The sequence below is a fragment of the Anolis carolinensis genome, chromosome 3, assembly GCF_035594765.1.
Source record: "Anolis carolinensis isolate JA03-04 chromosome 3, rAnoCar3.1.pri, whole genome shotgun sequence".
NCBI lineage: Eukaryota > Metazoa > Chordata > Lepidosauria > Squamata > Dactyloidae > Anolis > Anolis carolinensis.
In genome coordinates this window covers 235,365,257-235,389,942 of record NC_085843.1, presented here as the reverse complement: position 1 = coordinate 235,389,942, position 24,686 = coordinate 235,365,257, and the positions used below count along the sequence as shown (strand labels likewise).

General features: G+C 42.4%; 2 protein-coding genes across 2 annotated transcripts in view; one reads left to right on the top strand and one right to left on the bottom strand.

The window, feature by feature from the left end:
- Positions 1-19,823, top strand: part of LOC100563006 (claudin-15) — a 28,462-nt gene extending 8,639 nt beyond the window's left edge. Inside the window, exons 3-6 of the mRNA XM_008106493.2 lie at positions 11,679-11,843; positions 16,178-16,259; positions 17,041-17,142; positions 17,761-19,823. Coding sequence (XP_008104700.1) covers positions 11,679-11,843; positions 16,178-16,259; positions 17,041-17,142; positions 17,761-17,860 — 449 coding nt within the window. The 3' untranslated portion in view covers positions 17,861-19,823. The remainder of the gene's footprint in view (positions 1-11,678; positions 11,844-16,177; positions 16,260-17,040; positions 17,143-17,760) is intronic.
- Positions 19,824-20,194: 371 nt separating this feature from the next.
- Positions 20,195-24,368, bottom strand: dusp28 (dual specificity phosphatase 28). Its single transcript, XM_003218401.4, has 2 exons — positions 23,856-24,368; positions 20,195-21,138 (listed from the first exon to the last, which is right to left on the bottom strand). The coding sequence occupies exons 1-2, from the start codon at positions 24,201-24,203 to the stop codon at positions 21,007-21,009; spliced, it is 480 nt and encodes a 159-aa protein (XP_003218449.1). The 5' UTR covers positions 24,204-24,368; the 3' UTR covers positions 20,195-21,006.
- Positions 24,369-24,686: the final 318 nt, after the last annotated feature.

The window sequence follows — 24,686 nt, the reverse complement described above, 5'->3', positions numbered from 1 at the left end:
CCTGTGTCCTAATAGGTACCATCACCGCCCCCCTGGATCGCTGCAGCGCCAACCAGGGTGCAGTAGCGCCCACTTTGGGAATCACTGTTTTAGATGAAAGTAAAATGATGTGATGAGTCATGGGCCATGTAGTCCCATTCATGGCACTGAAGTCCCAGATGAAGAGGAGAACTTGGGTTTTTCACCGTCTCAGTCAGAATTGGAACCTTCCCAGCCAGATTTGGGAACCTTGCACCTGCAAGAGATTTGTCTTCCAGAAGTCTGTCAAACAAGCCCTGAGCCTAAATCTCCTGTGTTTTCTCGCCACGAGTTTTGTAAACAACAGAGAGGAGTTCAAGCGGCCTCTCGCAGGAGTGCTAGGATAGCTGCTAAGAATTTAGCTGATTAAGCCTGTTTTCCATGAGAAACTTTAAGGAGTCATGCATCTGGACTCAGAGATTAGCTTTCGTTTCTGGTTCCCCAGTGAACTGTTCTTTGGTGGGAAAACTAGACCCTATTTAGGTGTTTTACCCACAAAGGGATCTTGCGGAGTCAATTCGTCAGCTACTGGAGTAAGTTGTGTGTGGACAGCGCGCTCCGTTTCCAAGCCTCGTTCCTGTTTCAAGCCTTGTTCCTGATTCCAAGCCTTCGCTCCCGTTTCCAGCCTTGTTTACCTCCACGGACCTTGTCTTGTTTTCCAGGACTCAGCCTTGCCTTGTTTTCCGGATTTTTGCCAAGTAATTCCACGGATCTTGTTCTCGCTCCTCGTTCCTTGTTGCCTTGTATCAAGCCTTGTTTCAAGTTATTTCCTAGCCTTGCTCAAGTTCATGGACTAAAGGACCTTGTCATCTCCCCTCACTTTGCCTGGCAAAGTGAGTGTTTCGGTTATTGGATTACAACTTTGGACCTTAATATTTCATATTGGACATTGTTTTCTTGGACTAATTTTGACCTTTCCTGAAAGGTCTACTTCTGGACTATTTCATACACTTGCTTTTATTAACTTTATATATTTCCATAATAAAGATATTAGATAGATTCTGGCCTCTGTGTATGGTTATTGGTGCTCTGCAGCCTGGGTCGTGACAGTTTGACTCCGCCACCCTAAGCACCAATTAACCTAGGCCAGAATGTCTACCGGAGCCGGACCGGGAGGCCAGCCACTCAGCTACACCATCGACAAGGAGGAAGTGGACCGCATCCGTGATAAGCTCAATGCGCAGGAGGGAGAAATAAAGGGATTGAAGGAACGCGGAATCCGTCTCCCGGCCCTGGCATTGCCAACCAAGTTTTCTGGAGAAGCTTCTAAGGTTCATGTTTTCCGTCGCCAATGCCAGGCTTATCTAGAGGCCCGCAATGCCGAGTTTCCCCAAGAAGACATCAAAGTGGCGTGGATCTACAGCCTTTTAGACGGGCCAGCGGCCAACTGGGCGACGGCACTGTTCGACCAAGTTTCCCCACACCTAAGATCAGCGCAACACTTCTTGGATCACATTAAGGCGACTTGGGGGATCGAAGACAATTTGGAGGCAGCCGGCCATAAACTCCGGCGCCTCTCTCAGGGGGACAGACCCTTGTCCCAGTACATAGCCGAGTTCCGAGTGCTGGCCCACAGCACCGGATGGAATGATATAGCCCTCAGAGGACAATTTCGGGAGGGTCTCAACATCGAGATGTTGGAGGAAATTTCCAAGGTGGATCCCCCCCACTCTCTTGAAGCACTCATTGATCAATGTTTACGAGCTGAAGTCATGCTTGCCAACAGAAAACAATGGGTCCGAGGCCAGAGCGGTAGAGCTGGGGTGAAACCTCCCGCTCCCACCAGCGTCCAGCCGCGTCCAGTATGGAGACCCCCACCACCAGCCCCATACCCCAGGGGGAGCGAGGAGGTACCGATGCAATTGGGCAATGTGCGTCCCAGGTTAGATGCCGCCGAGAAGGCCCGCCGCCAACGCCTAAATCTCTGTTGGTACTGCGGAAACGGGGGCCACTTCGCCAGAGAGTGCCCAGCCAAAGGGAAGCCCGCCGCCCGTCTGGCGGCGGCGTCCTCCACGGAGACGAAGACGTCTGAGGCGGCTGGCGCACAGCCGGCGGGGGAAGCCAGCGACCGGGAGTAGAGAGGCTCGCCAACCCGGTCAAAAAACCCACTCAAGAGCCGCCAACCAGGGTCCTATTTCTTCTAGTGGTCACCTTGTGGTCAGCAAAAAAGGGGCCAGTCATGGTCCATGCCATGATAGACTCAGGAGCCACAAACAATTTCATTGATAGAGAGTATGCCGACTCTCTGGGATTACAATACCATGACTTCAAGAATGCCCGTGTGGTGCAAGCCATCGATGGCCGCCCCCTCAAGACGGGTCCCGTAAGCCAGTGGTCGGAACCCACCAGAATGTGGATAAGGGAACATATGGAAGAGATTTCCTTCTTTGTTACCGAGGTCCCCCATTTCCCTGTGATTTTGGGAATTCCATGGCTGACACTTCACGACCCAAGCATCTCCTGGTCCAACAGAGAACTGCAGTTTGCTTCAAAATATTGCCAAAACCATTGCCTTGTAGCCAAGGTCTGCCATGCCACAGACACTGAACCCATTATCACCTTGCCCAAGAAGTACTCAGAATATTGGGATGTATTCAATGAAAAAGAGGCCGAGAGATTACCCCCACATAGACCTTATGACTGTGCCATTGACTTGGTGGAGGGGGCCCCGATCCCGCGAGGACATCTCTACTCCCTGACTGAACCGGAGCAAGAAGCTCTCAGGGAGTTTATAGAGTCAAACCTTCGCAAGGGATTCATCAGACCCTCTCAATCCCCGGCCGCTTCCCCAGTGATGTTTGTGAAAAAGAAATCAGGGGAATTACGCTTGGTGGTGGACTATAGAGCATTGAACAATATCACTAAGCGGAACAGCTATCCCCTGCCCTTAATCTCGGACCTACTAGACCGACTTCGAGGAGCCAAGGTCTACACCAAGCTGGATCTTCGGGGGGCGTATAATCTAGTCCGCATCAGAGAAGGGGACGAGTGGAAGACCGCCTTCCAGACTAAATTCGGATTATTCGAGTCCCGAGTTATGAATTATGGATTATGTGGAGCTCCCGCAACGTTCCAACATTTTGTCAATGACATCTTTCAGGATTATCTAGATCGGTTCTTGATCATCTACCTGGACGATTTTTTGGTGTTTTCTAGATCACAATCAGAACATGAGAACCACGTCAGAATGGTGTTACAACGATTGCGGGATCATGGACTTTATGCCAAGCTGGAAAAATGTGCTTTTGATCTACAAGAGGTAGATTTCCTGGGGTACCGCGTCTCGCCACTAGGGCTCTCCATGGACCCGGCAAAGGTTTCGGCAGTATTGGAATGGCGGGCGCCCACCAACAAGAAAGAGGTGCAACGATTCTTGGGGTTCGCGAACTACTATCGCAAGTTCATTCCAGACTTTGCCCGCTGGTCTGACCCAATCACCAGCTGCATCCGTGGGAAACAGCCCTTCCGCTGGACAGATCAAGCAGAGAAAGGGTTCCAGCAACTAAAGAAATTATTCACGTCCCAGCCAATCCTTCAGCATCCAGATCCTGAAACCCTTTTTGTCGTGCAGGCGGACGCCTCCGATGTGGCAATTGGGGCTGTACTCCTACAACCGGTGGGAGATCATCTTCATCCTTGTGCCTTTTATTCCCGTCAATTGACCGCACCAGAGAGAAACTACACCATTTCGGAAAAGGAACTATTGGCCATAAAGGCAGCCTTTGAAACTTGGAGACATTGGTTAGAGGGGGCCAAATTTCCCATTGAAGTCCATACTGATCATCGGAATCTAGAGCATCTAAGAACTGCCCGCAAGCTAAATCAGAGGCAACAACGCTGGGCTTTATTCTTTGAACGTTTTAACTTCCAAATTCATTATGTAACCCCAGCCCAGACCAAGCAAGCAGATGCTCTGTCACGGAAACCGGAATACGTTGCAGGGCGCAAGGAGACCTTTGAATCTCAGCTGCTACAACCCGAGAACTTTGCCACGCTCACAGTGGGAAACACCAAATCCACTCCCATTGAATCAACTCCCTCTACTCCAGGGCCCCTTTGTGCTCAGGAAATCAGGGCCAGCCAGCAAGTAGATGCCTGGGCACAGGACCAATTTCGCCAAGGACTACATTTTCCCTTTTCGCTTAAGGATGGGCTACTTTGCTATAGAAATCATGTTTACATCCCCCCAGGACCGGGCAGAGAAAAGGCACTTCGTCTGTGTCATGACTGCAAGCCAGCAGGGCATTTCGGACTATTCAAAACTATGCATTTGATCCTAAGAGATTTCTGGTGGCCCAAGATCCGCAAGGATGTGGAAAAATATGTCAACACCTGCCCAGTATGCCAGCGCTCCAAGACAAGAAGGGAGAAGCCCTCAGGGCTTCTGCATCCCCTTCCTACCCCATCTCGCCCATGGGAAATAATCTCTGCGGATTTTATCACTGATCTACCACCTTCCTGTGGATTCACCACAATCCTAGTGGTGGTGGACCTTTTCACCAAGTTAGCCCATTTCATTCCCTGTGAAGGCCTTCCCACGGCCAAAGAGACTGCAGATCTATTCCTCCAACATGTTTTCAGATTGCATGGATTGCCCAAGAGTTTGGTCACAGACCGTGGGTCCCAATTCACCTCTCGTTTCTGGAAAGCACTACAAAAACTATTGGGCATAGACTCTCGTTTATCTTCGGCTCATCATCCCCAAACAGATGGGCAAACTGAGCGCACCAATGCCACTTTAGAACAATACCTTCGCTGTTATGTGAACTACCAACAGGACAATTGGGCTTCCCTGTTATCGTTGTCAGAGTTTGCCTACAACAATGGGGTCCAGGCTTCTACTAAAGAAACCCCGTTCTTTGCAAACTACGGCTTCCATCCACGTTTCTTTCCTCCTGTCATTGAAATCTCAGAAGTTCCCGCAGCAGAGGACTGGCTGCAGGAACTCACAGCGGTGCAACAACTCTTGCTCCAGCAATTAGACCAAGCCAAGGAGGACTATAAACGCCACGCGGACAAACATCGCCAGCCAGGCCCCGAAATCAAGGTAGGAGACCGGGTTCTTCTGTCCACTCGCTTTTTGCCCTCCCATCGCCCTTGCCGGAAGTTAGATGCCCGTTTCATTGGCCCCTATCCAGTGGTGGCGCAACTTAACCCCGTGACTTTCAAACTCCAACTTCCGCGTTCAATGCGCATACATCCAGTGTTCCACCGCTCCCTGCTCCTTCCGGCGGATGGTGTGCGCCCTGATACAGACCGACCGGCCCCCCCTCCTGTTTTGATGAATGGGGAGGAGGAGTTCGAGGTTGAGGACATTTTGGATTCTCGCTTTCACCGCCGCCGCCTACAATATCTCATTGACTGGGTGGGTTTTGGCCCCGAGGAACGCTCTTGGGAAGACGCTTCCACAGTCCATGCTCCTGATCTAACCCGTCGCTTCCATCAGACCTATCCCGCCAAGCCGCGGCCTCGCGCCTCGGGGAGAGAGTCCCAGTTTGAGAGGGGGCTTGAGGAGGGGGATAGTGTGATGAGTCATGGGCCATGTAGTCCCATTCATGGCACTGTAGTCCCAGATAAAGAGGAGAACTTGGGTTTTTCACCATCTCAGTCAGAATTGGAACCTTCCCAGCCAGATTTGGGAACTTTGCACCTGCAAGAGATTTGTCTTCCAGAAATCTGTCAAACAAGCCCTGAGCCTAAATCTCCTGTGTTTTCTCGCCACGAGTTTTGTAAACAACAGAGAGGAGTTCAAGCGGCCTCTCGCAGGAGTGCTAGGATAGCTGCTAAGAATTTAGCTGATTAAGCCTGTTTTCCATGAGAAACTTTAAGGAGTCATGCATCTGGACTCAGAGATTAGCTTTCGTTTCTGGTTCCCCAGTGAACTGTTCTTTGGTGGGAAAACTAGACCCTATTTAGGTGTTTTACCCACAAAGGGATCTTGCGGAGTCAATTCGTCAGCTACTGGAGTAAGTTGTGTGTGGACAGCGCGCTCCGTTTCCAAGCCTCGTTCCTGTTTCAAGCCTTGTTCCTGATTCCAAGCCTTCGCTCCCGTTTCCAGCCTTGTTTACCTCCACGGACCTTGTCTTGTTTTCCAGGACTCAGCCTTGCCTTGTTTTCCGGATTTTTGCCAAGTAATTCCACGGATCTTGTTCTCGCTCCTCGTTCCTTGTTGCCTTGTATCAAGCCTTGTTTCAAGTTATTTCCTAGCCTTGCTCAAGTTCATGGACTAAAGGACCTTGTCATCTCCCCTCACTTTGCCTGGCAAAGTGAGTGTTTCGGTTATTGGATTACAACTTTGGACCTTAATATTTCATATTGGACATTGTTTTCTTGGACTAATTTTGACCTTTCCTGAAAGGTCTACTTCTGGACTATTTCATACACTTGCTTTTATTAACTTTATATATTTCCATAATAAAGATATTAGATAGATTCTGGCCTCTGTGTATGGTTATTGGTGCTCTGCAGCCTGGGTCGTGACAAATGACATTAAACAGTAGCAAGTATGATATTAACTGAGGGATAGGTGATCCACTATGAATTGCTGTTGTCTGGAAGGCAACTTCATAACGTAACTGATTCATGCCAAATACAATATTTTGATGTGAAATAGTTATAGATTCCAATACCAAATACACCTTAGGGCAGTGGTTCTTAACCTTCCTAATGCCGCAACCCCTTAATACAATTCCTCATGTTGTGGTGACCTCCAACCATAAAATTATTTTTGTTGCTACTTCATAACTGTTATGAATCGCAATGTAAATATCTGATATGCAAGATGTATTTTCATTCACTGGACCAAATTAGGCACAAATACCCTATACGCCCAAATTTGAATACTGGTGGGGTTGGGAGGGGATTGATTTTGTCATTTGGGAGTTGTAGCTGCTGGGATTTATAGTTAACCTACAATCAAAGAGCATTCTGAACTCTACCAACGATGACCTTGACCTTGAGTTCTGAAGTTGTAGCTGACCTACATCCAGAGAGCACTGTGGACTCCAAACAATGATGGATCTGGATTAAACTTGGCACTAATACTCAATATGCCCAAATTTGAACACTGGTGGAGTTTGGGGAAAATAGACCTTGACATTTGGGAGTTGTAGTTGCTGGGATTTATTGTTGACATAAAATCAAAGAGCCCCTTGAACCCCACCAACGATAGAATTGGGCCAAACTTGCCACACAGAACCCCCATGACCAACAGAAAATATTGGAGGGATTTGGGTTCTTAGACCATCAGAAATACATGTTTTCTGATGATCTCTGGCAACCCCTCTGAAACCCCCTCATGACCCCCCCCAGGGGTCCCGACCCCCAGGTTGAGAAATACTGACTTAGGGCTTTATCACATGAGGAAGTAAATCTCAATTGTACAGCAGGACACGAAGTTTTGTCTCACTTGTTTTTGCATTATATTTTGATTGTTATTGATTCACATCTTTTTCACTGACAAGAAACACCTGTTAATGGTTGCAATATTGCTACTGTACTGTTTTTGATGTGATTGTTTCATTCCACAGCAGCTACGATATTGTAGCAGCCATGTGGGATGAATGAGCATGATTTCTTGCCTTTGCTATTCCCATGCAGGAGGGAGTCACTATAGCAACGATGCACTTGGTGTGTCAAAATTCACCAAAAAACCTAGCATGACTTGGGTGGTGTGTCACTTCGAGAAAAAAACCATAATTTCACAACATATATAGTTTTAATAACATATATATATACACACACACACACACACACACATATATATATATATACACATACATATATATATTTCAGTGTCAGGAGCAACCGGAGTTGCTTCTGGAGTGAGAGAATTGGCCGTCTGCAAGGACATTGCCCAGGGACGCCTGGATGTTTTTGATGTTTTACCATCCTTGTGGGAGGCTTCTCTCATGTCCCTGAATGGAGCTGGAGCTGATAGAGGGAGCTCATCCATGCTCTCCCCGGGTGGGATTCGAACCTGACAGCATTCAGGTCAGCAACCCAACCTTCAAGTCACGAGACTTTTATCCCCTAGGCCACCGGAGGCTCCTGCAAAAATATATAATTGTTATATATAACTGTATTTAATAAATCAAAAACTATTTACTACCATTATTTCCATGTACAACAATCTATGGTACCTCTTGCAGTTTCCACGCTGATTTCTCTCTATTTTAGTTTCAATGTAGTCATGAATAATGAATAATATAATAATAATATAATAATAATAATATAATAATATACTGCAATAATAATAGAATAATAATAGAATGATCGATATATGTGTATGTGTGTGTATATGTGTATATATATATAAATGTAATGTGCATAATTCCCATGGAGTAAACAACAAAACCACTGGACCAAATCACACCAAATTTGACCACAAAAGACAGTCATCCAATCAATCTGCATGCAGCAGCGTGTCAGCCAAAATGGCTAGGCGTGTCAGTGCTGACACGCATGTCATAGGTTGGCCATCACTGCACTATAGCGAAATCGAGCTAGGCTTCCTTTTTGCCTCCTCCTTTTTTGTTCCATCTTTATTCTGTCTCTCCCTCCTGACATTTTCTCCCTCCTCTCTCTCTCTCTGTATTTATGTGTACTTTCTGGCATTTTCTCAAAGTGATTACTGTGATATAGCAGGCAGATATGATAAAGTCCTTAGAGCAAGTATGGGCAAACTTGGGCCCTCCAGATGTTTGGACTTCAATTCTCACAATTCCTAACAGCCTCAGGCCCCTTACTTTTCCCCCTCAGCTGCTTAAGTGGCTGAGGGGGGAAAGGGAGGAGCCTGAGGCTGTTAGGAATGGTGGGAGTTGAAGTCCAAAACACCTGGAAGGCCCAAGTTTGCCCATGCCTGCCTTAGAGCCACTAACTCATTAGAATAAAGTGATATTTCAAAGTAATGGTTATTAATTTAGTCACACAATAAAGTGACTGTTATATAAACAGAAATCACGGGACTTGCAATGATTTTTCACCTGTCCTTGTCACTTGATACATTTATCCTGTATCATTTATCGTTATAATAGCTTAATAAATTACTTCATAAATCAATACTTGCTAGTAGGTGACATCTCATGATCTTTCTGTTTACCACAAAGGTGATTATGCTTCTAATCCATCTACACCGCTAACACTCTGCAATGCAATTTCTATATTATGTGTTGATAATATTATCAACAAAGTATATAGAAATTGCATTGCAGATTGTTAGTGGTATAGATGGATTACAAGTATTAATGCTGGTTAATGCCACAGTTTAAGGGAGATGTTGACAAGATGGAATGTGTCCAGAGGAGGGCGACTAAAATGATCAAGGGTCTGGAGAACAAGCTCTATGAGGAGAGGCTTAACAAGCTGGGCATGATTAGCCTGCAGAAGAGATGGCTGAGAGGAGACATGATGAAGGCCATGTATAAATATGTGAGGGGAAATCATAGAGAGGAGGAAGCAAGCTTGTTTTCTGCTGCCCTGGAGACTAGGACATGGAACAACGACTTCAAACTACAGGAAAGGAGATTCCACCTGAACATTAGGAAGAATTTCCTCACTGTGAGAGTTGTTCAGCAGTGGAACTCTCTGTCTCAGAGTGTGGTGGAGGCTCCTTCTTTGGAGGCTTTTAAACAGAGGCTGGGTGGACATCTATCGGGGGTGCTTTGAATGCGATTTTCCTGCTTCTTGGCAGGGGGTTGGACTGGATAGCTCGTGAGGTCTCTTCCAACTCTATGATCCTATGAATGCTAGTAATTACATGAAATAAAATGAGATAGATTACAAAACACACAATAGTTTAAAAATTAGATCAATTTATCATCAGGGTCTCCAAATGGTGGGAATACTGACATGATTACTGCTCATCTCTGTGTCCCCATAGTCTATAACTCTAGTTCCATGGTAGTGCCATGGCTGCTGATGTCTCAAAAAATAATGATGACTCCTGAAATCGGGGAGAAACAGTGATATCCTTCTATGTTTTTCATAAAGGGAAGATGCTGTGTAATAGGAAAAACATGCAGATTAGATAAATCATGCAAATTACAACCAAATAGTTGATCATCTCTCCTGCTTTACCAACTTTTTATTTTATCTCTTTTAAAAGAAATTAGGTTATCAGAAATACAGATTAGGACATGACAAATAAAGACCTCGATGAAACATCTCCTTTGCTGATGGTAATTGCTGTCAAGTCTACTTTCACTTATGTTGACCTTATAGATAAGAGAGGAGCCCCTGATGGCGCAGCATATTAAAGTGCTGAGCTGCTTTAACATGCAGTCATGCCAGCCACATGACCTTGGAGGTGTCTACAGACAACACGGGCTCTTCATCTTAGAAATGGAGATTAGCACGAACCCCCAGAGTCAGATACGAGTGGACTTAATGTCAGGGGAAACCTTTTCCTTATAGATAAGACAGCTTCAAATTCCTGTATTCTCAATAGCCCTACTCAGGCCTTGGACACTCAGAACTTTGACTTCCTTGATTGAATCTATTCACCTGTAATGCAGTCATCTTCTCCTCCTACTGTCTTCTACCTTACCAAACACTACTGTATTTTCTAGCAAGTCACATTTTTTTATGATATGCCCAAAGCATGACAGTCTCAGCAGAGTCATCTCAGCTTCTAGGGCAATTTCAGGCTTGATTTACTCTAAGAATCATTCATTTGTCTTTTATTTACAGTCAACAGTATGTGTGGAACTCTTCTCCAGAAACACTTTTCAACTGAGCTGATTTTCTTATTATCATATTTCTACATAATCTCGGTGACGCAGCGGGTTAAACAGCTGAGCTGCTGAACTTGCTGACCGAAAGGTTGGCAGTTCAAATCCGGGGGAGGGGGGGCGGAGTGAGCTCCTGCTGTTAGTCCCAGCTTTTGCCAACCTAGCAGTTCAAAAACATGCAAATGTGAGTAGATCAATCGGTACCACTCCAGCGGAAAGGTAATGGCGTTCCATGAAGTCATGCCGGCCACATGACCTTGGAGGTATCTATGAACAATGCCGGCTCTTTGGTTGAGAAATGGAGATGAGCACCAACCCCCAGAGTCTGACATGTCAGGGGAAAACCTTTAGCCTTACATAACCCAACTTCCACAATCATACATAGAAATAGGATATAGATTTGGACATAAGTTATCGCATGACAATGCAATGCGCATGTAGAATTGTGCAACACATGCCAATGACTGGTTGCCATTGTGTACTGCACAATATATGTCATGCATTCACAAATCTTAATACAACTGAAACCCAAAGTGCAAGATGCCCAACCCCAATGTGTAATGTCAATGCAAAGTACAGAATGTGCAGCCACAATGCAAAATATAGGATGCACAGCCTTAATGCCCAACTAGCAAAGACAAGGCACAAATGAATATGCTATCTCAGTACCTCTGCAACAAAATATATCCACTGCACAACAATGACTTTTGACACACACCTCTTCTTTGCAAAGCATAACTTATACATTTACTGTATATGTCCCTGTGTGTATTCCAGCCATTATAATGTACAGGATGCTTAGATATCCAAATAATGTACGGCCTGCTCATCATTGCTTCCAATCAAGTATTAGATCAATTAAGAGGTATTGCTTTTTTACATGTTTTGCATTGAAGCTGACATCTTTAATCAATTTCCCTTCTTCCACAGCTTATCTCCAAGTATGCCGAGCCCTGATGATCATCTCCCTCATCTCAGGCATGTGTGGTATTCTGTTGAGCTTGCTTGGTATGAAGTGTACTCAACTTGGCTCTACTAGTGAAAATACGAAGATAAAGATTTCCATAACAGGTGGAGTGATCTTCATTTTGGGAGGTGAGACTGTCTGATAGACTACATACCAAAAATAAAGATAATGGTATAAAGTAAAGGTAATATGGAGCCAAAATAGTGTAGAGAGTTGGGTGAAGATTCAAGGATGCTGCAGAAACCCACTAAGTGACACACTCTTTTAGTCAATAGTAAACTCTTCTATGAACAAAACTTGCCAAGACAGATCTATGATAGGCTTGCCTTAGGGTCCCCATAAGTCAGAAATGTTCCTTTCAGATTCTTAATATAAAGCTATCAAATACTACACATATTCAAAAACACACACAAACACAAAATCTCTATGTATGGCTTGGGTGCAGACTATCTGAAGGACTGTATGTCCCTTTATGAGTCCTTTATGAACCCATGTGAGCAATCTTCTATGGAGAGACCCTCCTCTCTGTTCCATCACCTTCTCAGACTTGTTTGGTGGGAACAAGGGAAAGGGCCTTCTAAGTGTCTGCTCCAAGACTTTGGCATTACTTTCCTCGGCAGGTAAGATGACTATATCCTTGCTCTCCTTCCATCAAAAAGTTGAAACATGTTTATGCTGTCAGGCTTTAGAACCTGGTTGGAATTGGCTTTTGGTGCTGTGTAATGCTGTTTGAAGGCTTGCATGTAGTATTTGAATGAATTTAATTGTTTTAATGTTTGTAAGTTTATATACTGTATTATTGTTTTCAAATAACTTTTCTATTTTTATTGAACATTTTGTATAGTTTTCATATATATTGTTTTAAATATGCTTTTATCCACCTTGAATCTCATTATTGAGAAAAAGCTAGAGATACATGAATAAAATAATTATAATTATGTGTTGTAGAAGGCTTTCATGGCTGGAATCACTGAGTTGCTGTGAGTTTTCCAGGCTGTATGGCCATTTTCCAGAAGCATTCTTTCCTGACGTTTTGCCCACATCTGTGGCAGGCATCCTCAGAGGTGTGAGGTCTGTTGGAAACAGGGGGAGTGGAGTTTATATATCTGTGGAAATCAGCCATAGTAGAGCACTTGATGAACCAACCTGGACACAGCATATTATTTGAGAACACTGAAATACTGGACCACTCTAACAACTACCATGTCAGACTACACAGAGAAGCCATTGAAATCCAGACGCATTGGACAATTTCAACAGAAAGGAGAAAGTCATGAAAATGAACAAAATCTGGATACTAGTATTTAAAAACTCGAAAATCAGGACAGTAAATAAACAACAACACTCAGAAAACAGGGGAATTCCAGGCATGAAACAATCAGGGCCAGCTAATGCCTCCCAACAAGGGATTCTCCCAGACAGGAAGCAGCCAGGCTTTCAAGCTGACAGGCCATTCAGTGGTAATCAAGATAGCCAATTGCAACATTCACATCTCCCTCAAGCAGACAAGAGTTCTCTATCACACCCTGGACATTCCACAGATATATAAATCTCACTTGCCTAGTTTCCAACAGACCTCACAACCTCTGAGGATGTCTGCCATAGATGTGGGTCAGGAAAGAGTGCTTCTGGAACATGGCCATACAGCCCAGAAAACTCACAACAACCCAATTATAAATGCAAAACATATTTAGAGAACATGAATATATCTTTCTGTGTATTCATAAACCTTAATATTACTGCCTCATTTTGTGTCAATGTAACTCCATATGAAAATCTCAGCCTTGCACAATTCAGTTTTATTTTATTCCTGAAATATGTTTTAAAACAATTTTACAAATATTTTGGGTTTGTTTTCCTTTGGACAACAATGTAACTTTTTCAATTGATGGAGCCAGTTTTATGTGCTAATGGGGACCTTGCAGTTTCCTTTCCCAGCTCAGTTTCTTATAAACAGATTTATGAGACAACCTTTGAGAGATTCAGGAAATATCCTTTAAACAGCCTGAGCTTTTGCTGACTTGAGAAATTACTTTCATTGCTTCTTATCTTGCTAATGATCATTACATTCTTTTCTCATTCTGAGGAAGAGAGTTCCTAAGAAAACTTACTGGATGAATTGCATTTGCCAGCTAAGGGACAAGATGTATAGCACTGTATTGTCTACAGTGGAAAACAGATGCTAAGAAAATCAAAGTCAAATAATCTCAGGGGTCAGCGTAAATAAACAGGTGAATTATAGATGGAGACTAGTAGTGGCATTAGTGTTACCGCAGTACAGAATATTTAAACGTTCATCAGAGTTCCAGCTAGAATGCTCTTTTGCTTTATTTTTTTCTACTACCCTGGATCAGTGGCCAAACTTCCAGATTAAAGACAAGTTCCTGTCTTACTTACCTGGGATCTTTTTTTAAATTGTGTCAGAGGTGAATTCGAGTCACTTCTGGTGTGAGAGAATTGCCCGTCCGCAAGGACATTTCCCAGGGGATGCCTGGATGTGTTACCATCCTGTGGGAGGCTTCTCTTATGTCCCCACATGGAAAATTGGAGCTGACAGACAGGAGCTTACCCTGTCTCATGGATTCTAACCACCGACCTTCAGGACTTCTGGTCAGCAGTTCAGCTGATACAAGTGTTTAACCCATTGCACCACCTGGGACTATAAAATATAGTGGGAACTACTGAACTACTGCCATTGCCTTTCAGAGGAAGGCAATAGCAAATATTTCAGACTATTTCTTGCCTAAGGTTAACCTTTCACAGGGTTTTCTTGGCAAGATTTGTTCAGAGGGGGTTTGCCTTTGCCTTTATCTGAAGCTGAGAGAGTGTGATTTCCCCAAGGCCAACAGTGAGATTCCATGGGCAAATGGGGATTCAGATCCTCGTCTCCAGAGTTGTTCAATGCTCAAACCACTACACCACGCTGGTTGACTTTTACAACCTAGTTAATTGCAAATGTATTGGACTATTCTGTTGTACATGGCCTCTTGTTATATGATTACAGGAATTCAACAAATCTACAGGGCAAGACTTTGGGGAAGACTGGTTTAACCAAATTCAAACATTTTACAGAATCAACTTAGAACTGTTATAGAAGTGCCAAGCAAGTGGATCTTTCTTATACTTTCTCTAGATCTGAGTTATCCTACAACAGTGATTATTATACATATATCAGAATTGCATGCTTTAGTTGATTAAACTGTTGGTAATTAAAGTATTTTACTCATTGAAACTCCCAGTTTATTGATAAGTAGATTCAAACTGTTCTTTCAGTATTGTTTCTTTCTTTACGTTTGCTGCTTTTTAGCTTTTTTTTGTTAGTCGGATAATGAAATACACATATAGCACACATATACTGTATTACAAAAAAAAATTAATAATCTGTTTTCCCAAAAAATAAGACACACCTATAAGATAAGCCGTAGCAGGATTTCTAAGCATTTGTGCAATATAAGCTATACCCTGAAAATAAGACATAGTGATAGGTGTGGCTGTGCAGCGTACCATAGATGTAGATTGTTGTACCATACTTAATAATAAAAAAGACATCCCCTTAGAATAAGCCAAAGTGTCTCTTCTTGAGGAAAAATAAATCTAAGACAGTGTCTTATTTTTGGTGAAGCATGGTACATAAAAACTGCAGCTATGCTGGCACCATCTTAAAAGAAGCATCTTTCCCTGAGAATGAGAAAAGAGGAAAATATATTTTCTGAATTGTTGTTAGCAAAAGTTAGAATGGGATCTAATATATTTTGGAGTGCTTTGTATTGGGTCAGGGATGCCTTTTGCTCCCAAAGTTGGAATTCCATGTGAAGGGACTGCTAGACCAGATCTGATCCTAAAAACACATTATTTTTCTGAGCTCAGAGATAGTCTACTTGTTAATTCTGTCCTGTTGAGGTGTTATTTTCTTTGCACTTGCTTCCAGTTAATGGACTTTGCGGTTTAAACAAAAGGAAGTAAAATCTTAGGCCCCATCTACACTGCCATATAATCCAGTTTCTGAATCCAGATTATCTGTATTGAACTAGATTATATGACAGTGTAGATCCTTAGACATTTGAAATGTGCACAATATTTTCAGATAGCCTCTATCATAACACATGCTTACATTTAGGACAATTGTTCCCAACCATGGGCTTTCAGATTTTTGGGAACTAACTCCCAGAAGTCTCAGACAGCCTGGGCAATGGGCAAGAATTCTGGAAGCTATAATTTGTCAACATCTGTAAATCCAAAATTAACATGGGGAACACTGATCAGGGTGGGAATGGAGGAAGATTGCCCTTTTTTCAGAATTACTAAATGTTTTCTCTTATGCAGATTTATGCAGGTTGAATAAAATAATTGTTTGAAACCCATAAGATTAGTAGGCTATCCTTCCATTCATCATGAGACAGCCCAATTACATATTGTCTGAATAATATGTTTATATATCTTATAGTGTATTTATTTTCTCTAGGTCTGTCATCAATGATTGCTGTTTCGTGGTATGCAGCACAGGTCACAACTCAGTTTTTTGATTCACTTTATGGTGGAATCAAGTAAGTTAATGGTCATTCATATGTTCAACACAGCATTTGCATGCATTACTAAAACATGATCAGGATATGTATTATGGGTTGAAGATACTAATCAACACTGTGTGTTTGCACACATGCATTCATATCACTTGTCAGTTTCTCTTAGTCAAGTGATACTCAGAAGTGGTTTTGTCAATTCCTTCCTCTAAAATATAGCCTACAGCACATAGTAGTCATTTGCTGTCTCTCATCCAAGCATTACCCAGGGATGACTACTTAGCGTAGATCAGATGGAACCTGGTGCCTTTTGGTCTTTTGGTTAAATTCTAGCTGAGTTTGCATCACAACATAGCTAAAAATGAAGCTAATATTTGATTATTTGTTTTCTGTCCTTACCCTGACAAAAATTGGCACAATTAAGGATGATACTATTGCTCATGTTACTTCAGTGACATTGTACTACTTCATATTTTCCCAGTTCCCTATTTTTCACTCTTGCTTGTTCTGAAGTGCGACAAGAGACATAAGAAACACAGCCACCCCTTTCCTTCCATCCCCGGCCCACAAATATAAGATATTTGTGATACAAGAAGATTACTGGTGAAAGATTATAGTAATGAAGCACTCTCTGTTGATCCAAATTGTCTGCACTAAAGTCCAGTATGCAGTCCACCTCATTGGCTTAATAGCCCATCCTGGACAATCACAGGTGTCACCTTTGTCCTAATCACAGCCACTACACTAGTAACAAAAATAGTTAGTTTTGATTTTACTACATTTTATTCAATCTTCTTTCTTCCAGATATGAACTGGGAACTGCATTGTTCGTAGGCTGGGCTGGTTCCCTGCTTTCTATACTTGGTGGAATCTTCCTGACATGTTCAGGATGCAAAGAAAAACACAGGTAATTGAATTGTTCATGTCAAACAACAGGTATTAATGAGAGGAATAGAGTTTTAATTGTGCCAGATGCTAACCAAAGGTTTGAATACCTTTTTTGTCTGGTCCCAAACTGAGTGGGAATCTGAACTCCTAGAAATTTCCACTCCACAGATCTCTTAACTGTGCTGTACCTCTCATGGATCAGAAAGTGACAGATGTGTTCCTTTTGTACAAGGCCTGACAACCCAGCATATGGAAGCAGGTTAGGGTGGGATACTAAAATACAAAGTGGCATGCATGATTATAGATTCTAGGAATTGCTTCAGGTGGATTTTCAAAGTACAGCAAGTATCACTTCATTGTTGTTATTAGACTGATATCTTAACATTTGCTTTTAGTGATCTCTATAGACCAGGCATGGGCAAACTTTGGTCCTCCAGGTGTTTTGGGCTTCAGTTCCCAGAAACCCCAGTCAGCTTATCAGCTGTTAGGAATTGTGGGAGTTGATGACAAAACATCAGGAAAGCCAGAGTTTGCCCATGCCTGCTATAAACTATAGAATTTTTTAAACATTACATTGATATTTTCTTTGAGTAAGATTTGGATTATGTAAAACATACAAATGTCTTTTTGATTGCAGAAGCCAAAAATATGATTATGCTGTTGCCCAGCGGACCAACAAATCTCGCATTTACATCAAAAAGTCGGAGAAGGTTGTGCCTGTCCAAGACTACGTTTAGTTGTATTAATATTTTCCCTTTCCCAGCTCATTATGAACTCTCCCTTCAAAATATGTTTTATTTTAGACAGACATGTTTCATTTTAGTACTGAATACTATGGTATGTATATAATTTCCTTCTGGGAATAATCAAAACCACGGTGTGGATATGTGTGAGGACCAGGCTTTATAAAACAGAAAAGTCATAATTGTATTCCCCAAGCCCGAGTATCCTTCCTTTCTTTTTATTTTTGAACTTGCTGAATATGACATATTTTCTTGCACTGGAATGCTATAAACATCTGATCATTTTAGGAGTAAAATTTTTTAGAACTTGCCACCAGAATATTTAGCAAACTGGATATTGATGAGCAGTATTTGAGGAAGGAATAAATTCTGAATAGTACAAATGGATTCCTATTCAAGCTATTATAATGATAGTTTTTATGTGTTGCTTGGCAGTGTAGTCCTATCCAGGTTAACTTGGAAGTACAGTAGGGTTTTGCTTATTCAACATAAACGAGCTAGCAGAACGTTGGATAAGCGAAAATGTTGGATAATAAGGAGGGATTAAGGATTATGTTATGATTTTACAAATTAAGCAGCAAAACATGTTTTACAGCATATCAACAGAAAGAGCAGTTCAATACACAGTAATGTTATGTAGTAATTGCTGTATTTACGAATTTAGTACCAAAACATCACAATGTATTGAAAACATTGACTACAAAAACATTGACTACCAAAAAATTGACTACAAATAAAGATATAATTGCATAAAATGAACCTTCAGTAACAATATTGTTGGAAGTTAAATCCATAAAAAAAGATCAGCCCTGTGAAGATTTTTTTAAAAAAAATCTGTGATCCTACCTGCCTAGAGAAACAGCTGAGGATCCGGGTGGGAAGCAGACTGCATTGGATAATACAGAACGTTGGATGAGTGAAGATTGGATAAGCAAGACTCTACTGTAGGTCCCAATTAAATGTGTATAGGTTGACAGGCATTGCACATAGTCCTGTTGTAGCTTACTGTGAACAACCTTCCCAGTTTTACTAAGTACTCTTTTAAACATCACAGAAGGAGGCCTCCATGGGCCCCTTGCACAGTGCCTTTGGGATATAAGGTCAGTTGGAGGCTCCATTATGTAGCTCTGTCCCCCCCAACCACTGATTAATGAGAGGCACTACAGGCAATGTCCATCTACTTTTGCACATTCAGAGAAGAAACTGCCATCTGTGTCTTTCTCAGGAGGGAGCAAAGGCTGCATTCTTCTCTCCAGAGCAGTGGCTCTCAACCCCCAGATGTTTTGGGCTTCAACTCCCAGAAATCCAAACATCTGGTAAACTGGCTGAGATTTATGGGAGTTGTAGCCCAAACACCCGGGGACCTACAGGTTGAGAACCACTGCTTCAGAGAGTGCAAAGATTGACCCATGGCACCCTGGGCTTACTCCATGACTACTCAGTGGCTGTGGGGGCTGAGAAGCACCTGAGATCTCTCCACCTGCCTTGTGCATCCTGGGATGAAGGAGCAACCTGTGCCCTCCGTGATCCTTCCAGAGTAGTGAGGCTGGCAAGTGTTTGTGTGGCAGCTGTTGAATGTTGGCCTTAGAATGTATAAATTGCGCCTTTCCAACACATCTCTTTGTTCATCTGCATATTGCAGGAAAGGTCTCCACTTTGCCTAAAGCCAGAGTTTAGGAACCCTGTAGCTTCTAGAAATTGGCCATGGTGGATAGGGAATTCTGTGAGTTGCAGTCTCCTAGATTTATTTTCCTGAATAGTTTCTAAGGCTGCATGTGGAGCCCATGGCAGATAAGAGAGCTGACTTTCTGTCCCTGCAACCACTGATAGCTCTCAGCTTTAAAGCATTGCACCACAGAATCTTCAGTGGTCAGAAATGTTCACAGACACTTGTGCAAGAATCATTGTTACATGTTTATAGCTGATGCTTATGAAAGTAAATGAGAAGAGAATACTATTATGTCTTTGTTGTGTTTTTATGTTTATAACAAGCTTGTTTCTTGTATTCTTATTATTCTGGTTTTCCCTGCTAAAGATTCATTTAAGTTGACCTCTTCAACTGCCTAAGGAAAGAAACCCTGATATCCTCCTAAAGACATTAAAATTAGCTTTGGAAGAGTGTGATTTAGAACATTAAAAAGGATGTGGGAGAAGCTTTAGAGGAGGCAACAAGAAGGATGGTCCAGACAAGCAGCCAAAGCTTAAACATTTTAATATTACCACTATTACTTCATCTTCTCAAAAATGTGCCTCTGTCCTATTGATCTCTTTTATATTTTTTAAAAAAAACACTTTAGCGGTTGTAATAAAGGGAAATATTTTTTTCAAAACTATGGTTTCCAAAGCCCACTTAAGAGAGGTTGCCAAAGATTTAATTCTTGTTAAAAGAAGCACACTCTTTAAAAGACTACTCCATATGTCACTTTCCAAGTGAAACATTCTTATCTGAAAGGAAGCCCCTTGATATAATTTGGTGTAGATTGGGGATGGGGAATTTGTGGATTTCCAGATGTAGCTGAAATCCAGCTTCCAACATCCTGCACAAACATGGGCAGCAGTCAAGGATGACAGGAGTTATAGTTGGAAGCAGATAAATAAGTGGTCAGAAACCATTGCAATTGAAAATAGTGACATAAAATTCAAGTATGGTTACAATTATTTGAGACTATACATCCAAACAAACTTTTTACTTTACATTTTAGCAACCAGTTTTCACCCCATCCAAAGGAGCCTTGTGTGTGCCATCCCTTACCTGGCATGAGCTTTTGAACCACTGTTAAAATGTATGAATCAGACCTGGACAGACCTTTTTGTTATAGCTGATTATCATTTTAATGTATACATATACATTCAAAATATTTTTGATGAAATAAGACAACTGTGTAGCCTACAAATACTATATGCTTTAAAACATTTTCTTGATTCCTCTTAATTAGCTTTGAAGCACAGACATCATTTTAATAACATTTCAGCATAGCAGAGTTTCATTTTCTATTAGGAACATTGTCTCTGCAGCTTTATGGCTCTTTCTAAATCAGTGTGGCCAGGATAGCTACATCTCCTGTGGTGCAGCATATGGCTTTCTTCTTGGCTATTTAGGCACATACAGCTCTTTCCCAAAACAATAAACTGAAGCAGAATCATACTGATTGTGAAGGGATTGTTTGTGAAGGATCAGCTCGGTACTGCATTTGTAAATGCTCTTCATATTTCTGTAGCTGAGACCAAAATCCTGGATTGGGCTCTGCTACAGGCCTGGCCATTTTTACAAGCTAGAAAGGGGAGAGAAAGAAAACACATAATATCAAATATAGCAGAATGTTCCACATACATTGGATTACTTCTAGAAATCTAAAGACTTCTCAGAGGTTGTAAGGTCTATTGCAGGCTGGGTTGCTGTGAGTATTCCAGGCTGTATGGGCATGTTCCAGAAGCGTTCTCTCCTGACGTTTCGCCTCCAGGCATACTCAGGGGTTGTGAAGTCTGATGGAAACTAGACAAGTGGGGTTTATATATCTGTGAATGATGTCCAAAATAGGAGAAAGAACTCTTGTCTGTTGGAGGCAAGTGGGAATGTTGCAATTGACCACCTTGATTAGCATTGAATGGCCCTGCAGCTTCCTGTCTTGGGGAAGCAGCCAGATATATAAACCCCACCTGCACAGCTTCCAACAGAACTCACAACCTCTGAGGATGCTTGCCACAGATGTGGGGGAAATGCCAAGAGAGAATGCCCCTGGAACACCGTCACACAGCCCAAACACCCACAGCAACACAATAGGAGTAGAGTTGCTGTGATTTTTCCGGGCTGCATGGCCATGCTCCAGAAGCCCCCCCCCCTCCCCAGGCGCCTTGCCCACATCCATGGCAGGCTTCTGGAATATGGTCATACAGCCCGGAAAACTCACAGCAACCCAGTGATTACGGCCATGAAAGCCTTCGACAATACATGGCAACATCACTTTGTTAAGAGTGGTGGTCAGTAAAAACTGCACAGTGAAGTTCATCTGTAGAATGGATTAAACTCTGTTTGGGTCTTAATTCTTTCCTTTTTCCAGGCATCATCTAGGAAGGTAACTTCCCAAAGGCAGCATTAACACTGGACCCAAGTAAAGGAGTATTTTTTATGATAAAGGAACAATCAGAGTTGTATCACATCCTCTAATATACACACATTTTGTCCCATTATTATCTATAGACACATTAGTTTTGTGAACAATGGAAAACCCTAGCAACGTCTTCTTGAGGCAATACTGAGATGAGAAAAAACAATAACCTTCAGACAAGTCACGTGTGATGATGTTTTTTCAGCTATGAATATAGTTGCCAAGTCTGGAACAGCTCATGCTCTTAAGAATTCATAGCCAAAACCTCAGATGTAGGGTCACATTCTGTTGATGCCCAAGGGGTGAGGACTGGTAGTGTCATTAAGCATAAATCACAACTACTGAGAGCATGTCATTCCACAAAGTCTGACAAATGAGAATACGTCAAGAGGGAAGGAAATTTCTGGAGGCTCTAGTATATGGCACCTTCTCCAAAGCAAATTGCAGTGGAAGGAGCCAGTGGATGATGCAAGGAGAATAATTCCAGCATTCAGTGTTTCTGAAATACTTGGGTATTAATACCTACTCATTGACAAACCTGCCAATGTCTCTCAATAAATTGGCCTAATTTTGATTTAAAGCCTTTTTTGATCCCCAAAGTTGACATCTTAAAATGTAAATTGATGTATCAATTCAATGGGTTTTAAGTGAAGGAAGTAGCAGAAGAGATTTAGTGAGACACTGAGGCTATCCACACTGCAGAATCTCAGGGGTTAGACACCACTTTAACTACTGTAACGCCAACCTATGGAATCCTGGGTTTGTAGTTTGTTGTGGCACCAGAGGCCTCTGGCAGAAAAGGATAGACATCTCACAAAATGCAAATTCCAGAGTCAACAGCAAAGAGCCATTGTAGTTAATGTGGTGTCAAACTGCTATAGTTCTGTAGTGTGGCTGCAATTCTGCAATGTGACTGGGAGAGTTAATTCAAGTTGCAAAGATAACGAAGTTGTGTTTATTATACTGTATCTTGGTTTCAGTGGTATAATGAAATGAAAGCACACAGGGTCAAAGTACTGGGAATTATAGGTTAGTTGGGACAAAGACAACTTTTCTCAAGATTCTTGTTTGCTCAGAATGTAGCAACACAGTTACACTGGAACTGATTTCCTGCAACAACACAGTGTGATATCCTGGGGAATGCACAGTGCATTTGTATCTCTACACACTCACAGAGCTACCAGCAGTTTGGCTACTCCTGGGTGTGTGTGTGTGTGTGTGTGTGTGTGATATTGGGACACAATGGCAAGCAGCCACACTTCAGAATATAATCAACCCATCGCATTAGCTGCGGCTAAGGGCATTTGATCCCCATAAAAGTGACAAACCATACAGGGGAAAGTAGAGGTTGCTTACCTGTAACCTTGTTTCTCCAAGTGGTCACCTGTGAAATCCGCACATATGGTGCCGCTTGCACAAGCACAGGAAATACCATATGTGCATATTTCACAGTTGACCATGCTGGAGAAAAATGCATTTTTTTTAACTTGAGAGAATTTTTCTCCAGGAGTTTCTAGGTCCTCCAATCCAACACAACTCTATGGTCAACTTTCTCTGGAAGATCATCAGAGAACCCCACTGGAGGACCTAAAGATTCCTAGAGAAAATATTTTTAATCAAAGACATGAATAATCAAATTCACAAAAGTCAAATCCACAAATATGAAGGGCTGACTATATATCACGATCTCACTGTGGTTGATTTCCTTTTAAAAGGTGCACTAAAACACCTTTTCCCTCCAAATCTTAGCAATTCAAATATTGCCTAAATGTTTGCTTCATATCAAGTTGAAATACTTCTTGACAGCTTAAAACAACAGAGCTATATAATAAAGACAGAGTATCACCCCCATGCCTCCCCCCCCCCATTCATGCTCATAATACCTCAAAGGCCTCCTTCAGGCTGAGATTTTGGTTTCTCATCAAGTGAGCCGTGCAGATGGCAGCAGATCTGCTGCGACCGTTTTTACAATAGACTAAGCATTTCCCGCCATTCTGAACTATGCTTTCTATGGCATTGCTGCAGCGATCAAAATACTTATACAAGTCCTCTGAAGGATCGTCAAAGACGGGAATCCTCAACGTTTGGATTTGCTGAGCACTTGGGAATGGCTGCTGCCTGGAGACATTGAGACAGAACGTAATTCTCTCTTGAGCGAGGAGGCTCTCGTCGCAGGCTGACTTGGAATTGCTGATAAATAAGGAGTCTGTGACTTTGCAGAGGCTCAGCATTTGAGAGGGCACAAGGGAAGACAGCACTGCATCAAAAGGCAACCCTGAAGCTTCCTCCAAGCAGAATGACGGGAAGCTGAGCGGACTTCAATATTTCCCCCCTCAAAAAAAGTGCAGTGCTGTCAGATTGCACTGGATGTCTTGTTCTGTAACCATCTGTGCGCTGTGCTATATTTGTTCTGCTTGTAGTTCAAGGGATTACATTACACGAATCTGTCTCTCAGTTCCTTCTGTAAAAAGGGCAACACTATTATTATTCAGTCTCACAAAAACAAAGCTTTTGTTCCAGTCTAAAACAATCCCTAATACTTTATCTCTTTGTGTTTTTTAAAAAAATGTTTCTGTTCTTTGGGAAGCAGGCTCTCTGCATGACTATTCCTTCTATAAGTTAGAAAGTATATGCATGTATTTTTCTCAAGAAAATACAGTAGAGTCTCACTTATCTAACATAAACGGGCTGGCAGAATGTTGGATAAGCGAATG

Coding starts and splice junctions, on each gene's coding strand:
- dusp28 (XM_003218401.4), bottom strand. CDS start 24,203: ATGCTGAGCCTCTGCAAAGTCACAGACTCCTTATTTATCAGCAATTCC. Junction 21,139..23,855: donor GCCTGAAGGAGGCCTTTGAG/GTATTATGAGCA, acceptor TCCCCTTTCTAG/CTTGTAAAAATGGCCAGGCC.